General features: G+C 38.0%; 2 protein-coding genes across 4 annotated transcripts; both read right to left on the bottom strand.

The window, feature by feature from the left end:
* Positions 1-913: 913 nt before the first annotated feature.
* LOC112559061 (putative ankyrin repeat protein RF_0381) lies at positions 914-8,249 on the bottom strand. 3 transcript variants are annotated; one of them, XM_025229947.1, is made up of 2 exons: positions 5,074-8,249; positions 914-3,982 (listed from the first exon to the last, which is right to left on the bottom strand). In XM_025229947.1, the coding sequence occupies exons 1-2, from the start codon at positions 7,745-7,747 to the stop codon at positions 3,825-3,827; spliced, it is 2,832 nt and encodes a 943-aa protein (XP_025085732.1). In that variant the 5' UTR covers positions 7,748-8,249; the 3' UTR covers positions 914-3,824. The 3 variants fall into 3 exon arrangements, with proteins under 3 accessions (XP_025085732.1, XP_025085731.1, XP_025085733.1); XM_025229948.1 differs by lacking the exon at positions 914-3,982 and having other exon boundaries at positions 5,069-5,261; positions 5,473-8,249; XM_025229946.1 differs by having other exon boundaries at positions 3,842-8,249.
* A 10-nt stretch (positions 8,250-8,259) lies between these two features.
* On the bottom strand, positions 8,260-10,874 carry LOC112559065 (putative ankyrin repeat protein RBE_0921). The gene is made up of 2 exons (XM_025229957.1): positions 10,522-10,874; positions 8,260-9,725 (listed from the first exon to the last, which is right to left on the bottom strand). Exon 2 carries the CDS (start codon positions 9,597-9,599, stop codon positions 8,769-8,771), a length of 831 nt encoding a protein of 276 aa, XP_025085742.1. The 5' UTR covers positions 9,600-9,725; positions 10,522-10,874; the 3' UTR covers positions 8,260-8,768.
* Positions 10,875-17,273: the final 6,399 nt, after the last annotated feature.

Genomic DNA, 17,273 nt, shown 5'->3' with positions numbered 1-17,273 from the left:
ATCAAATACCCCCAAAAAATCAAAGTAAAGAAAAATAATAAAATTAGAAATCTGCAGGACAGTCCAAAAGTAATAAATAAGCTTGAAGCTAGCAAACTGCGTTTTATTCGAAAGTAGTACCATTACAGTGATATTTTAGCTGGGATGATTACACTCATTGTGTCCATGACAAAGAAGAAGTTCCTCAGCTTAAGCTGTGTCATAATATTTTTTTTTCACTTGCTGTTTCATACGAAATCCCTGAGGAAGTTGCATCCATTCTGTTGTGAAAGAGTCTTTTCTCTGTATAAATTGGTGGATTTGAAAGAGCGGATTGAAGTAATATGTTTTCAAAACAGCTTTAGTGAAACCTCTGTTTTAAAAAAGCCTACCCTAGACACAAACGTACTTGCACTTGCCATTTCCCTCCTTTTTGCTGCTTTTGACACAACTGATTGCACCACCATCATTGAGACTTTTTATGGTATCACTAGCTCGATTTCTGTCAGGGCTCAACATAGTAGATGGCTGTCATGCACCAGTCCCCATTTACTCTGGAGTTCTCCAAGGTTTGGTACTAATCTTATTCTTTTTATCATGTATACCAAACCACTCTTCTCTTATTCTGGCTGTAGAATCTAATTCCTCTTGTGTTATTTTCTTTCCATGTGCTACACGTGTCGACAGCCAACCTTGGAGTCCATAGGAAACCTAAAGTGTTCTCTTTGATGTGATGTTCAATTCTGGGATCAGATGACTTCTCAGTCGTGTCATGTGTACTCTGTGTTTCACAACTGCCTCTAGTATGCACTGGATGATACTGGTATTGTTCGCCCAGGATCTGTGTTAATTTCTTTCATTCAACAAGGACAAACATGCAGTGCACAAGTATTTGTGCTGTCTCTTTCACAGCGACAAAGAAGTATGTAATTTAAATTGGATTTATTTACATTATTTACACATGTATTACAATTCTATGCTATATGTATGTATGATGTTAGATGTCAAAGCAGGCTTTCAGTTGATATTTATAATGTTAGAATTCTGTTGCATATTTGTTCTTCACAGTCCACTGAATCACATCAGTGAGAAATGAGGTTACATATAATGCTTATAAAACAACAAAGTGCTTATGATAAATTTTGTAAAATCAACATAAAATTTTAGATCAACATACACTTAAAAAATAAATCCTCATAGATTATTCCCTCAAAATATATTTAAAACTAATATTCCACGTACATTTTACAATCCTGGACAAAGAAGTTTGTTAGGAAAGCTCATGAAAGATTCCTGTGCAAAAACTATATGACAGAGTAATGAAGGAAACATAGCGTCAATAAGAGAATCTTTCTTGAACATCCCAAATCAGAAGTCTAATATGATAAAATACATTAAATTATAACAATGAAATGTTTACAGTTTCCTGTTTTTCTAGAAGCGAAACATCTTGCAGTAAGCTGATCAATATATTTGTGTTAGCAATAGCACACTAGTTAAATCTATAACAAAAGTTATTATCTTTAGGTCAACTCTTTGAAGCAGGACAAAAAAGCAACTTAACGGTATGGACAAATACAGATGAAAAGGCGACTTGCACATGCACTCAGACTCAGACATACACCCTCTTTCTCACTCCCCTAACATAAAAAAAATGCAAACATTGATAAGAATTGTTATAAAATATAGTTAAAAGGTGTATCTTAAACATGAGAGATCATGTCTAAAATGAATTTTTAAAAGAAAAATACAAAACAATTTTCTTAATGTAGAAAATTAATAAAAAATTAACCTAAACTGCTAAAAATAAACAACATTGTATGTTCTAGAAAAACACATTTATATCCTGAATGCATACATCTTAGATGAAAGATAAAAGTGTCTCGTGAGTTGTTGCTGCAGTTTCACATCTGTGGTGCAGATAAGTAAGCAGTGTCTGTTTATTTTCCTCCTAATACTCTGTGTTAATATGCACTATATAAATCTTCAATTATTATTAATAAAGAATATGTTGGTAGCCATTGGGTTGAAAAACAGCTAAAAATTAAATAAAAGTAAGTAAGTGCCAGAGTATTTAAACTCAAGATTTTTATCTAATTATTAAATGAAGATCACAAAATTCTTTTTAATAACCAGAGATAAGCACTAGTCCTCCATTAAAGAAAAACAATATTCCTCGTACTCTTTACAATCCTGGTCAAAGGGGTTTGTTGACATGTCAGTACCAAGAAAGAATTCAACAAGAAGTATTCTGATTGCAATATTAAAGACTATATGAATAAGTGTTACTTGTCAATAAATACAACCACAGACACAAGGAAGTTCATTGATATAGATTATACATGTTTGCAGGAAAACAAGGCAAAATAAGGCACATTAACTATTGATAAGCTGTTGGTTCTTTTGTTTTTGAAACTTGATGTACATGCAGTTCTGTAGAGCTCACTGACATTGCTTAGACAAGCTGCAAAAATCAGATATATCACTCTATGCACACAACTGTCGCCCTGCTATTTTCCCACCCAGGAATTTCAAAAAAATCCATCATAGTTTACATATTCAGTCACAGTGACTACCGAATAGTCATTATGGCTAACCAGATATATATATATAGACATTATAGTATTCAATATATAAGCCTTCTTTTTGTGACATTCATCCATCCATCGCTCCTGCCTTGTGCCCCAACGAAGAAAAAGAAAACAGTTCTGATGTTCAAAGGATTATACAAAGCAAATGGAATTCATTTGTTAGCTCTGAATCCAATCTAATGAGTATTGAGCGTAGCCAAGACATTTGAAAATAATTTTGTGAATGAGTTAAAATTCCATAGGATATGATAAAAAAATGAAGCAGTATATAAACATTTGTTTTTGATACATATGTGGTAGCTTTTTTGCAAAAGAATTTCTTTTCTGTAAGGCAATATTACCACTATACTACATTTCTAGAAAAAACTAAAAAGAAAATCAATATATTTTCCTAAAACCACTTAGCTAGGAGAAAGCTTGTTTCTTGGGCTGAATAGGTCTGTCTGCAGGAAAACCGAGAGGATCACGCTCATGTTAAGGCTTTAGTTTGTAATTTAAGGCCACATATATTTTTCTCCTTTTTATCACTTTTTCTGCTGGCTAAGTTGTTTGTTCAGAAAACACTATGATTGTAAAACATTCCTGAACCTTTGGTGATGCGAGGTCAGCCCACTAAAATGCGAAAAAGTTTTTTCAGAGCATTCAGTGTACGCTGTTTACTGAAGTCCACGACTTTCCTTTGTAGCTTTAGTCCTCGAGTCTACGAGAAGAGGATCAGCTCCTCTTTCCACAAATATATGAAATAAACAATTGGAACTGTAATTTCCACATGTAAGCTTTTCAAGTTTGCTTTGTGAAACAACATTCCTTGTGAGGCAGTATTGGCGGAAAATACATTAGATAAGTCATCAACTTTTACATTGGTGTCAAGTCCTTTGGAAATCATGAAATCAAGAAAAGACTCAATTCTGTATGATTATTTTGTGAATATCTGAACACCATAAGCTGTAGGTGTGATTCGTCTGTATCCATGCATGAATATTCAAATGATATATTTCCCTTACATGTTTTTTTTCTGAGACAAAGCACACATATAGTTATTGTGACATAATCTAAGAGAATAGAAAGCAATTATTACATTTGATACATTATACTGACAACAACCTGACAGGTTCCTAAGCTTAACTTAAAAAATTTAAATATAATTATGATTATAATATGAAATTATGATAAATTCTGCTGCGATTCAAGTGGCAGGTACCTGTCACTATTATTAAACCTGATACATTGTACTGAAGTTAAATTGACCGGTCTCTAGTGCTTATAAAATGATGACATCGGGTAAATGTTTGTTGTTTTCAGTGATGAGTTCGGGCCAGTGATCAGCAGGCTGCTGTGAGAAACCAGATGGTTGGGTCTACAGTGATGTGGTGTACGGCTGACCACTTGGTGCCAGCAGCCAGAGGGGATGGCTGTCAGGCGAAGTCGGAGAAATGTTTATTGTAATTACAGTCAGCAGTCGCTTTCACGCGCAGTAAGTTTTCAAGACTGTACAATAGCGTACACTAAGTTCTCTAAAACAACAAGCTCAAAAAAAGGACAGAAAAATCAGACACATCATCGTGTCACCATCTTTGCCCGGAACCAACTTTTTTAAGGTTATATTATTATATTAACAGAAACTTTCATTAATGACCGATGTTGGACATTCAAAGATCTCCGAGGATTTCTGACGGTAAAAATGAAATGAAGTTTCATCTATGTAACTGCTTCATCAACCCGTCAGGTAACGACAACCAGTCAAAGGTAGATCATAGCGGATAGGTCTAGTTGGTGGATGGATTTTTTTTTTATCAACTAAAGACCCCAGAGAACCCATGCAAACCGTTACCTGTCACTTTTCCTTACTTTTTTCCACTGTTTAACATTAATAAATGTATCCATACCACTCATGCTTATTTTGGTGAAAAGGGGACTCAAACACGTGTCGACTAATATCCACACACCCTTGGCAAACAACCAAAGAACTTCAAAATTTAGCGACACCGCAGTCGTATTATTAAAACTTTACAGACCTAAAGATATCATTATAGTAAATTATCATGTCATCGCCTGGTTTACATACAACATGAACTGTATACCTGTAGATACCACTGTTGTAAACTGCCATGACATTTAAGTTTTACTGAAAGTTGGAATCAAAACTTCTCTTTTTGACCTTCGAGATCCTGATCTTCTAGAGTTATATCACTAAACAGAAAATACTTCTTAAGCAGCAAAGGAATGGGAAGAGCCATCAATCTGTGTATCCGCTGGGGACCATAGCCAACAGCCTCCAAGACAGTCAGGCGACACAAAGACTTGAGACTTCGAGGTTGGTGAGCAGCCTGGCACAGCACCTCCAGCATCCGTCCATCTTTTCTGGTCTTGCTGTTCAAAGTAGACTCTGTCCGAGTTGCGAGTTCCACTAGTTCCTTATTGGAACTCGCACCAGATTCTACGAGCAGTTTAAAAGCAAAAACCTTCTTTGTGTCAAATGCTATCTTAGTAAGGGAACACTCACTTGTTTGCTGACAAGACGAGCGTGTTGCAGCCCTCGGTTTGAAAGGTTTTGTTAGCCTCGCTTGAATGGTTAGCTTACCAGTTTGTACGAGAAGTTTGAGAAGGGTAATACCAACGGTATCCTCGAGATTCAAATAGTGTCTGAACAGAGATATTCCCGCACGAGGTGTATGTAAAGGATTGGCTCCCCTGTCGATTAATGCATGGAAAAGCAAGTTAAAATCATCGTTACTACATTCCGCACTGCAGTACACGTCATGATAAAAAAGAACTGTTCTTCCGTCTCCATTCTCACAGTTTATATCGAGACCACGAGCCAGCAAAGCATCTAGAAAAGACAGCCACATCTCATGATCTTGTCGCTCATATTTAAACAAGACATAATGAAGCAGAGGTTTACCCTCAACACTGCTGCTGATGTCTACTCCACACTGGACAAGTACTGTGGCTACAGGCCAGTTATACTGTGACAAACACTTTATAAGTGCTTTGCGTTTCAACATTTCTATTTCGTTTTGTCCATTTCTGGAAAACAAGTCTTTATCTGTGACATATAACATAAATTTTTTAACGTTATCTGCCTTAATCATTTGTCTTGGACACTGAAAAACGTTTTCCAAAATGTTTTTCTTTCTACAAAAGAGAAAACGGTAAGATGCCCCATACTGGACCAGACACCAAAAGATCTTCCACTCGTCCCTTTGTAACGCTAGCTGTAAGGCATTCTGTCCAGCTCTACTTGCCTGGTTGATATCAAACCCATTCTTTGTCATTAAGTAGATAAAGTGATTTACTTCAGAAAAGTTACTCTGACCACTGTCCATCAGAAGTCTGTGACACACAAACAATCCCTCGCTATCTACGATACTTGCATCAGCCCCATGTTCCAGAAACGCGCGCACGACTTTCCAGTTTTGATATTTAGCTGCCAGGTTCAACGGCGTGTCGCCCGTCATCTCGTTGATATTAAGGCCACGCCTGACCAGTTGACTTGTGATTGTTGTTGCCAAAACAGCATCTACGCTAGTGTCCTTGGCTAGTTCATGAAAAAGGTATGGTGTGTTTATTGGGACTGTAGCCTCACAAAGAAGAAGAAATTCTACAATGCTCCATTTTCTCTTAATGACAGCGAGCCACACCGGCGTCAAGCCATTCGGACCTGTAGAGTTTATTTTGGCACCTCTACTAACCATTAGTCTTACTAGGGCCAGCGATCTTTTCTCACCATTGAACAACCAACAGTCTGAAAGCTCACAAGAAGAACCTTTCATTTGAGATGGTGTTAGGAATCTGTGTAAAACCGACATCCCTTGATTGTCAGCGCTGCTAGCGTCTGCTCCATTCTCGAGCAACATTTGCACGACAGTCCAGTTCCTGCTATTAGCAGCCAGATGCAGGGCGGTATTGCCATCTGGACAGCGACATTCTATGTCCACCTCTTTGTCAATTAAGGTCTTTACGATGTGCAAAGACACCGATGGGTTACACAGCACGGCTCTGTGCAGAATAGTAAAGCCACTACTGTCAATCATGTTGATGTCCTCCACGGCATCAAGAAGTATATTCACGATATCTAAATTTTTGTTTCTGGCAGCAACTTGTATCAATGTGTCCCCGAAGTCATCTTTTTCATCCAGGGCTACACTTGAGATTTTCAAGCATTGTAGAACTTTCTTCCTCTGTCTGTCATTTGCAATCGTCGCATGGTCTTCAGCCGCTAGCCAGTACATGACCGTGTGGCCTTTGTCATCAGTTAACGTGGCATCTGAGCCAAGCATCAGCAACTTATGAACCAAATCCCATTTCCCTTTCTTGGCGCTCAGATATAAAACTGTGTTTCCAGAATGATCTTTTAGGTCTATATCGAAATGTGCCCTTCCTGCCCCATCTGTGTCTGTGGTGTGTAATATGTGTTTACAGGCACTTGTATCACCGATTTGACAATCCGTTTCAGCAGTGGTCGGATCTGAATGGGGCTTAGTCTCACTTGCAAGCAACTGTTCAATTATATACCAGTTATTTTTCTCTGCAGCCAAGTGCATGGCGCTATCCCCCCTAAAATTCAGCGTGTCACATCTGGCTCCTTTCTCCAAAAGAAATTGAAGAAGATGAATATGGTAGGCACTTTCACTACTGGCCAGCCTTTGAAGAACTGTAAATCCTTCATCGTCTTTTGTATCGACGTCTTTTATATCGAGGGTTACATGAACAACCACCTTCTCCAATATCTGCCAGTTGCCGTGACGGGCAGCTAACTGAAAGAATGAGTCCCCGTTCGGACACCTTACATTAAAGTCTACATCTGATTGATTGAGAAGAGTTATGAATGAAATGCAGCCATCAATCTGATCATCACTGATATTTTGTGTAGCGATCATTTGAAGGATGTGACGTCCTCCCGGATCTCGTTCATGAACATCTGCCCCAAGGGTGACCAGAGCTCTAGCAAACTTCCACTGTTCTTGCTTTACAGCCATCTGTAGAGCTGTTTCGCCATGTTTACACTTACAATCGAGATTTAAACCTGCTTGGAATAAGACCTTCAAAATCTGAACCTTTTTCTTGTGTGTGACTTTGAATTTTGTAAGTCTGTGAAGTATGTTGAATCCCTCTCTATCAAGCTCGCTTAAAGGTTTTCTTTGTTGCGCATATATACTCGCTATTGTTTGAACCATTTTCCAGTTTCCACTTTTAGCCGCCAAGTGGATGGCAGTGTCACCAGCTTCACTTGGAACTGATACATCTGTGACATACTGGAGAAGTGTGGGAACAAGGAGCGTCAATTCGTCTTCCCTCCCTTTGTTCGGAAGATATCTGTAATTTCTTTGATTGGTTTGTGCGAGTCTATGAAGAATATTCAATCCTTGACTGTCAGGGATATTTATGCCAAGATAGTCAGCAGAACCGTTTGTTTTGATCTTATGTCTGTTTTCCAGTACAATCTTTACGACAAGCCAGTTCTCGTGTCTGGCTGCCAGATGTAAAAGACTTTCACCGTTTGGAGTCCTAACAGTGACATCTGCACTTCTATTAAGTAGAAAACAAAGAACATTTTCCAAGCTTTTGTCTGCCCTCACTTGTGCAATTTTATGTAGTAAAGTGTAGCCATTTTTGTCAGGATTGTTAATAATCCTTATGTTTTTTTTAACCCGTTGTTTAACATATTCCCAATTTTTGTTCTCAACAGCTTCATCTAACGGGTTGGGATCAGACGAAATGAAGCTACTGAATGATGAAATCCTATTGCTTTCACGGGGAGAGAAGACGCTGAGAACATCTTGTGGCATTTCCCCTGAAGCCACCCAGTCACAGGCCATACTCCTTTGATTGTCAGAGTTCACAAAGTCAAAATCAGCCCCTTCATCCTTTAACTGTTTCACGTAGCTCCAGTTCTTACATTTCACGGCTACTTGTGCAGCAGTATTTTCTTCGAAATCTTTAGTTTCTAGTTTAGCCCCGTTTTTTATAACTTGTTTCAAAAATCGAGACGAGTATTTCAAGTGTGTGTACGTCGCCATTAAGTGTAGAACAGTCCGACCATTTGTATCAAGCAAGTCGGAACGAGAACCAAAGCTAATTAATTTGTTAGCACAAGTAATGTTTCCTGATTGAATTGCTAAGTGTAAAGCTGTGTTTCCTCTGGCGTCTTGCATGCTTATATTTTGACATCTAGTCTTCAGTAGTTTATAAACAGAACTAAAATGTTTCCTGTGCTCTTTTGTTGAAGAAGTCGAAAAAGCTAAGATGTGGAAAAACAGTTTGCTTTTCCTTGTTGCAAATGGCAGTGTTTGCATTTAGTAGCAACAAAGACGTAAACATTTCCCAATTGTTATTTTTGGCAGCAACATTTAAGGCCGTGTCTCCGTGGCTGTTTGGGAAATTAATGTCTGCGCCACTGTCAAGCAATTTCTGCAAAAGAGAAACATCCGAATGGATATAATTCCTAGCAAGCCAGTGCAAAACTCCATAGCCATCTTCGTGTAGAGTGTTAAGGTCAAGATCAGCAGTAGCTAAATCACGAACGAGCCACCAGCAGCTGACCTTTGCAGCAAGGTGAATCAACATAGTGCGTATAGTTCTTCCACCTCCATCAGATGTTTTTCGCTTAAGAATGTTCCATGAATATCGCAAAATATCCGCAGTTAACATGTAGCTGTCCCTGATGTTTTCACTACAACTGAGAGTACGCAGGAAGACGATCACGTGATCTGTGTTGTCAGGTAGGGCTGCCTTCCTAGACATCAGTAACCTCACAATCTCCCAGTTACCACACCTTGCTGCCGCCATGACAGCAGTGTCACCGTTGTCGTCGGTCAGGTGAAGATCAACGTGACGTAAGCAAGCGTTTTCCACAATTTCTTGGACCAGTGACAAGCTGATGTCGGTCCTGGAAGCTAGTTTGTGTAGAACAAGCGATTCTTGAATCTCGCGATCTGTCACATCTTCTCTGCACAACAATTCTTTGACGAGGGTCCAGTTCCCTGAACAGACTGCTTCTTTCATTGCTGTCTCTCGTAGCTGCTCCATGTCTAAAACACTCGGCTAATGTATGCGACATCAACCACCATCTCAGTGGACGGGCTCTCAGCATTGACCTTTTGTTTTCATGATAGCAGAATGCCCGTGCTAATGTATGCTAAGGTCTTCGTATCCCTGAAATTGGAGAAAAAGAGGTTTTTGACATGGTCCAGCACTGTAGAGTAATTTCACGTGCAGTAGTTAGGATCAAAAGATATGTAGGTGCTACTCTGAGACTTGAAAACAACAAAGCAGCAAGTCATTGAGTATCAACAACACGTAAGGACACCTCTGCAGAGAGATTACTCATTCCCAACTGGGTTAGCGATTCCAGTAGCAACCACCAACACAACACCAAACAAACCCAGACAAACTTTGTCATAAGACCACAGTCACACACAACGGCGTCTTCTGTTTGGCTAGCGTAATATCTGAATGGGCTTACACAACCGAAAGTAGATAAGCCTGACAGCCTATAAGACACCACATAGCACACAGCAGGTTTGAATTTTTGTGGGAAAATTGTAATCTCTCTTTCTTTATATGCACACACACACACATGAACACGCGCGGACTTAAACAAAAAAAAAAAAAGTAATTTACCGGAAAAAATATACTACAGACGACATAAAATAGTGAAAAATATAAAGCTTTGTCAGGTTTGTAGTAGCGAGTGAAAAATTTACAAATGTGGGATCTTTAGGAAGTTATATATACACACTTAAAATCTCAAATACTGCACAGTAACGCTGGCGAATCTCTGACAGATGGTAAACGTTCAGCCTAAGTCAGTAAAGTATTTTACATTATTCTCAAAATAAACAAACCATTACAGGAAAAAGATAAACCTAATGCTGAATAGACATAAAAATAATGATTACTGCAACCTAAGATTTGCTAGACAACAACGAACAGCGAAATGTTCGGTTACCAGAAGATTGCAGACATCTGTAAGAGGACGAGAAGACAGGTGCTTGCTGGGGACGAGTCTCATGATCTGAACACACAGGTGGACACTACCATTGAATGTATGTTGAATATGACTCGGGAACATTGCCAAGTGAAGTCAGCGCATGCAACAGAATTATTTTTGTAGTCCACAGGAGTTCAAAGTCTTTATACACAGCTCTCGCACAATGTTTATTTGACTGTTTACTAAACTTGCATGTTGTGACAGTTTAGTGTGTGTGTACATTTGTACATGTCAGTGCACGCAGGTCCATACTTGCTTCGTTACTGGCTGAAAGGGTAGTAAAAATACAGACTTCTACATAAATCGCGCTTCTTGTAAAATGTTGGAGTGGTGTGTATAGAGCAATATATTCGTTTTCAAAATTAATCTTACTTTGTTAAAGATTATGAGATTAGCTTCTATACAAACATCACAAGAACTATTTTTACACACTTTCATTTCACTCATTATGTTTGTATGTACAGTATGTGTTGGGTCGAATTTTGTAAAAAAAAAAAATTCGTTTACTATCTTTCTATAGGCCTAAAGTCTTAATCATTACTCATTTATGTTTCAATACAGTATTAAATCAATTCCAACTGTCCAAAAGTAGAAAAATAATTTATTTTTAATTTTGTAAACCGAAGTAGGGGAGATAGGTAACTGCTGATCTAGGACTGGCAGACTATCTCCCCTATTTCGGTGTATAAGAAGAAAATAAAGTCACAAAACGAAAAAACTCTATAACCCTGTTATGTAGAGAGCGTGTAAAAATACAAGGATGCCACAAGCGGTCAGACAGCCGGACAGTGGATTAGCAACCGTCACACTGCGATAACACTCCATCCTCTGACAAGAGACAAAGAGAACACGGATGGGTGAAACACAACAGAAAGAAAAAGACACAAGAGTTATAAGCACCCGGAGAAGTTGTGATTAAAATTGACAAAAATCATAACAGCAACGGCAAAGAAAACAACAACACAAACAAAGCAAAACAAAAAAGTTTACAGAAAATAAGTATTTAAAAACGTTTTTAATTGAAATAAGTTCATAAGGGTAAATAAATTTTTTCTTAGTTTTCGAATTTTGGGTTGAATATATATATAATTTAAAATTTAAAACTGTAAGGGACGTTTTTATCAGAAACATTCAGTCAACCATGTCTTCCCCTTTTTCTTACTCTCTAAAGGAAGACTGTCTACACAACTTTGGGCATCGATAGGCGAGTTGGCTCCCTGTTGGTATTTGCCGCAGTCTAACAGTTCTCGAGTACGGAAGAGAAACCTCTGAAATGTGTAAGAAACAAAATTTTCTTTTTAATTAATATTAAGATTGTCATGTTAATTTAGACATGTTGTCTGTGTGCTGAAAAGTGGCTAACGATCAACACTTAGATTGGTTGTGCCTCCTGCAGTACAGAGGAGACAGCACTAGTCTCTGATGGTAGCAGCAATGGGGATTCAACAATAGGTGCTAGTGGAACGGTATTAAAAAAGAAAGTTTGATTCAGTGGCTTGTACATCAGTTTTCCCCGTAGTCACTGCTTGGTCATCCAGATGTTTCTGCACAGGGTGGTAAAAGCCTTTTGTAGCTCCTCCTCGCCAGCTGTGATCATCTCCGCTAGGAGATTGAGGCTCAGTCATGTCGTCCGACATGATGTCGTGTCACACAGTCCCGTAAGGCGACGTTGAAGGCGGTCAACTGTGTGGAAATCAGACTGGTGACTAACATGAAGATGTGAACAGGCTGTTCACTGGAGGACCTTCTCACGCGGGTAGATGACCAGACTCGCTGGAACGAGTCCACATCTGCTGCGCTCCATGAGACAGCTCCCCTACGAACATCAGCTATGGGACAAACATCATTTTTAGTTTATCTTCTTTTTTTTTGACAATCTACACAAATTTTTCCTCCATCCCATCATACCCTACCCTATTTTAAGTTTATCTCAGTCTACTTACCCAATTCATCGTCTTAGAAGAAGGTGATCAGTACGCAAATGGACCATGATTGTGCGTTTAGGTTGGACAGTCGTAGACTAGAGACAAGAGGAATGTGATTATACAAAAGAAATACAAATACTACACTTCTGGGGGTGAGCGATGATCATGGTCGAGGTAGGACGCGTCTGTACCTCGGTGTAAAAGAATGCATTTATTTACCTAAACAAAATCTTCTTATGGCCTGTGTTGGTGGATCAGCACATCTGGGATACAAGTCTGTAGATTGTGTCTAAGAAAATCCCATGGATAATATTGTTTCAGTGAAATTATTGTAAAAAAAAAGTAGAAGCTGGTGAAGACAGTGAAATTGGCGGCGAATTGTGATCACCTCAGTAGAGCGCTGCAGAGCAGTGTGGGGTTACCCTGTGGGGTTTCTTACTCCTGTGGTTTAAAATTATTTGTTTGTACGAAAGACTAATGGGTCCAAAAAGATAAACGATGATAAAAAAAGAAAACAGGTAACCAGCCCTAACGAAAGTATTGTGAACACGTCTGCTCAGAAAACTGGAGAATTCGAAGGAAGAGAGAGAAGACAACGAGAGAGGGCAAACAGTGTCAGTCAAACATGTCGATCTCAGTCGAGTGACCGACAAACCCTCCTGACCCAAGTTTTCCCCGCTGCCAACATTACAAACAGTGAAATAGCAGACCGACTGGGGAAGTTACAAAGAGTTACAGAAGTTTTGTGTAAGCAAGTGGAGGAGCGAGGGCAACCCGCAACGCTTTCCTCAGGATACCCTTCAGAGGCAGCATGTTCACCGGCCGCAAATTCATCAGCAGCCGACCCATAAAGAAAAAGCTCAGCGGGGACTGTCAACACCTCCCTCTCAGCTCTCAAGATCCAGCCATTCTACCCCAATACACCTACATCAGCCGCGGAGGCAGGTTCGCCCCAACCAGATCAACAAACCGTGAATGAAGTGACTGAGGTGTGCAGGGGAATGAGCAAGTGTGTATATAAAGGATATTACTTGTGCAAAAAACAATTCTATTTCTCAACACCAGCTTACTGGTAAGTGCATCAACATTAATGTGCACACCCTTATTTGAGATACGCCTTCAGATTTCCTCTGATTCCCTTTCCTTGCTTCCAATGATATATGGTTAAAATGTGGCTATTCCTTGTGAAATATTCTACTGGGGAAGGCATGCACACACCCAGACACATATAACGATTAATTGTTAAAATTTGTCCAACCAATGTTGTAGACATGATTTGTAAAAACGCATGTACTCAAACCTGAAGCTATTTGTATTAGATTCTTCCAATATTTAGAAATTTCCACCACCAGTGCCAGCAAACATGATCACGCCTATGGCAATTAACGGTGACTATGATAAGATATGCCAACCAATAATAAGGAACTGTCTGTTTATTGTGCTTGTTTGTTTATTTTTTGTTCATATTTTTTGCTATGTTTTTTGTGCTTTTTGTCTGAGTTCTTGTCAAGCTGGTTTTTTGTCGTGCCTGGGCTTGCCCCACATATGTCTTTATGGGTATGCTTTTTTATTATAAGTTTACTCACTAATATTCATATTTCATCCTTGTTGCATTATATGCTGTCACTTTTGGTAAATATATTTAGCCACTGCTGATTACTGTATTATTTTACACCTTCTAATCATAATATGAATTTTAGAGCAGGTTTGCAGAAACAGTTAGTAGAGGCAGAACAAAAAGCACAAAAAGGGAGCTTATATTGGTTTAAGTACCTATTAGTTTTAGCTGCTGCTAAGTGTACCTTTCTATTCACTCAATATGAGTACAGACTACAACTCACTTTTGCATCAATGAATTGTCAGGGACTAGGGGACATGCGAAAAGGAGAGATGTGTTTCATTATTTACGGAATAAGTCTTATTCAATCTACCCTGTTACAGGACACACATTTTGAACATAAACAGGAAAAATGATTGCCGCAGAATGGGGCACTCCTGCATATTCGCATCATTTACTTCTTCCTCCAGGGGGTTAGCAATTCTGTTTAATAATAACTTTGAATTTTCAATTAAAAAAGTCTATAAAGATAATGGAGGAAATTATGTGATGGCAGTGATAAAAACATTAGAGAAAGAGTTTTTAATTGGTAGTGTTTATGGGCCAAATAAAGACGACCCAAAATTCTACTCTCAGTTAGAAGAATATGTTAAACAGATAGGAGTAGAAAATATTGTTATTGGAGGAGATTGGAACATTGTTTTGAACTTTCAACTTGACTGTCGTAATTACAAACATAAAAATAATATTAAAGGGCAAGAACAAGTTGATAAGATGATGACAAACATGGATCTAGTAGACATATGGCGTGAACTAAACCCAGAAGCACTAAGATATACTTGGCGTAGGAAAAGACCATTCCAACAGAGTAGATTAGATTTTTTCCTTATGTCAGACTTGCTCTCAAATTTGGTCATGGATGCAAATATTACTCCGGGCTACCGTACGGACCATTCACTGATTACTTTGTCATTAGCTACAGAACAAGAGGAAAGGAGATTTAATCTATGGAAGCTAAACTCTTCACATCTGAAGGACAAAGACTATCTAACCCAAATAAACACTGTCATTAAAGAAGTGACAGAAGAGTACTCAGTGTTCCCATATGACAGGGAGAATTTAGCAAATATTCACCCAATGGAAATACAGTTTGTAGTGTCTGATCAAACATTTCTAGATACTATGCTAATGAAAATTAGAATGAAAACAATGACCTACTCTAGCAAGAAAAAGAAAAGAAATAATGATAAAGAAAAAATATTAGAAAAAGAAATTACACGGTTAGAGATCAAAGATAAGTTAAAAGAAGAAGAAGTCCTTGAACTTGAAAAGAATAAAAGTGAACTCATTAGTTTAAGAGAAAAAAGAATGGAGGGTGTACTGATTCGCTCCAGGGCAAAGTGGATAGCAGATGGAGAGAAAGTAAGTAATTATTTCTGTTCACTGGAAAAACGTAATTATGTAAGTAAGCAAATTCGGAAATTACAGAAGCAAAATGGGGAAAGTATTAGAAAAACTGAAGAAATAAGAGCAGAAGTGCGAGAATTCTTTTCCAACCTGTACGCAGAGAGAGCTGTTCAGGACTTTAGCTTTACTAATATCCAAGAAGATATACCAAAACTTACACAACTTGAACTCAATTTGTTGGATGGAAATATCACTTTAGAAGAAGCGAGCCAGGCAGTTAAAAATATGGGTAATGGGAAAAGCCCAGGGAGTGATGGATTCACTGTGGAATTTTTTAAGGTCTTTTGGAAACAACTTGGACCTTTCATTGTTAGATCTCTAAATGAAGGTTTTAGTAAGGGTGAATTATCCTCTACACAAAAGAAGGTGTAATCATATGCATTCCCAAAGTAGATAAACCTAGAGACCAAATTAAAACTGGAGACCAATTACTTTACTAAATGTGGTATATAAGATTGGCTCAACATGCATTGCAAACAGAATGAAAAAAGTTTTATCATCCCTAATTCATGAAGACCAATCTGGTTTTGTCCGCGGGAGATACTTAGGGATAATGTTAGGCTGATATACGATTTGATTGAACATTTGGATAAAAATAAAGAACCTGGTTTGTTGGTATGTCTTGATTTTGAAAAAGCGTTCGATAGTATCAGCTGGAGCTTCATGCTGAAAGTTTTGAATTTTTTTGGTTTTAGTTCACAGTTTTGTAAGTGGATAAGCACTTTCTACACAAATATCAAGTCTAGTGTGTCAGTTAATGGCACATTGTCTGAATGGTTCTATGTTAGAAGAGGATGCCGTCAGGGGGACCCAATTTCGCCTTATATATTTATCTTATGTGTAGAAATTCTAGCTATTATGATTAGAAAAAATACATACATAAAAGGTATAAAAATCCAAAATAGCGAAACTAAAATTGTACAATATGCAGATGACACAGAATTGACTTTAGAGGGTGATAGACAGTCTTTTGAAGAATCAATGAATACATTAAAATTGTTCGAAAAAATATCTGGTTTAGTTCTGAACACTGAAAAATCAAGTGCAATATGGCTGGGAAGCAAAGCAAATTCAACAGCTAAGTATTTACCCCATTTACAGATGCAGTGGAACCCAGGAGTGTTCAAAATTCTTGGTATTTGGTTTACTAATAATCTAAAAGCATGTATAAAGTTAAATTATGATAGTAAGCTAGTCGAAATTAGAACATTGTACAAGATTTGGCTGAAAAGACAGTTAACTCCATTAGGAAGAGTAGCAATACTCAAGTCCTTAATCTTGTCAAAGTTAACACACTTGTGGTTATTGCTGCCAAATCCCCCAGATCATATTGTTAACAACATTCAAAAATCTATATTTCAGTTTGTGTGGGGTGGAAAAAAGGATAAAATTAGCAGAAAAGTGTCGATTAAAAAAGTATATAATGGGGGGATTGACATACCTGATGTTAGAACTTATATGAATGCCTTAAAACTAACATGGTTGCGGAACATAAAGAAAACCAGTCATAGTTGGAAAATGATTATTATGTCCTCACATAAAATGTTAAATTACCTAGACAAACTTGGCCCAGCAGTTGGCTCTTTTGTAACTGTAAATAGTTTCTGGACGGATGTTTTAAAAGCGTATGAGATATTTGGAGAAAGTGTTGTGTGTAAACATATTGAAGAGATTATATCAGAGCCTATTTTTTGTAACAATAAAATTAAGATTGGGAATAAACCATTTCTGTATAGAAGTTGGGTAGACAAAGGGATATA

Source organism: Pomacea canaliculata, linkage group LG3, assembly GCF_003073045.1.
Source record: "Pomacea canaliculata isolate SZHN2017 linkage group LG3, ASM307304v1, whole genome shotgun sequence".
Lineage (NCBI taxonomy): Eukaryota > Metazoa > Mollusca > Gastropoda > Architaenioglossa > Ampullariidae > Pomacea > Pomacea canaliculata.
The sequence above is the reverse complement of the archived record's forward strand: the minus strand, read 5'-3'. Positions and strand labels throughout refer to the sequence as shown.

Coding starts and splice junctions, on each gene's coding strand:
- LOC112559061 (XM_025229946.1), bottom strand. CDS start 7,747: ATGGTTCAAACAATAGCGAGTATATATGCGCAACAAAGAAAACCTTTA.
- LOC112559065 (XM_025229957.1), bottom strand. CDS start 9,599: ATGGAGCAGCTACGAGAGACAGCAATGAAAGAAGCAGTCTGTTCAGGG.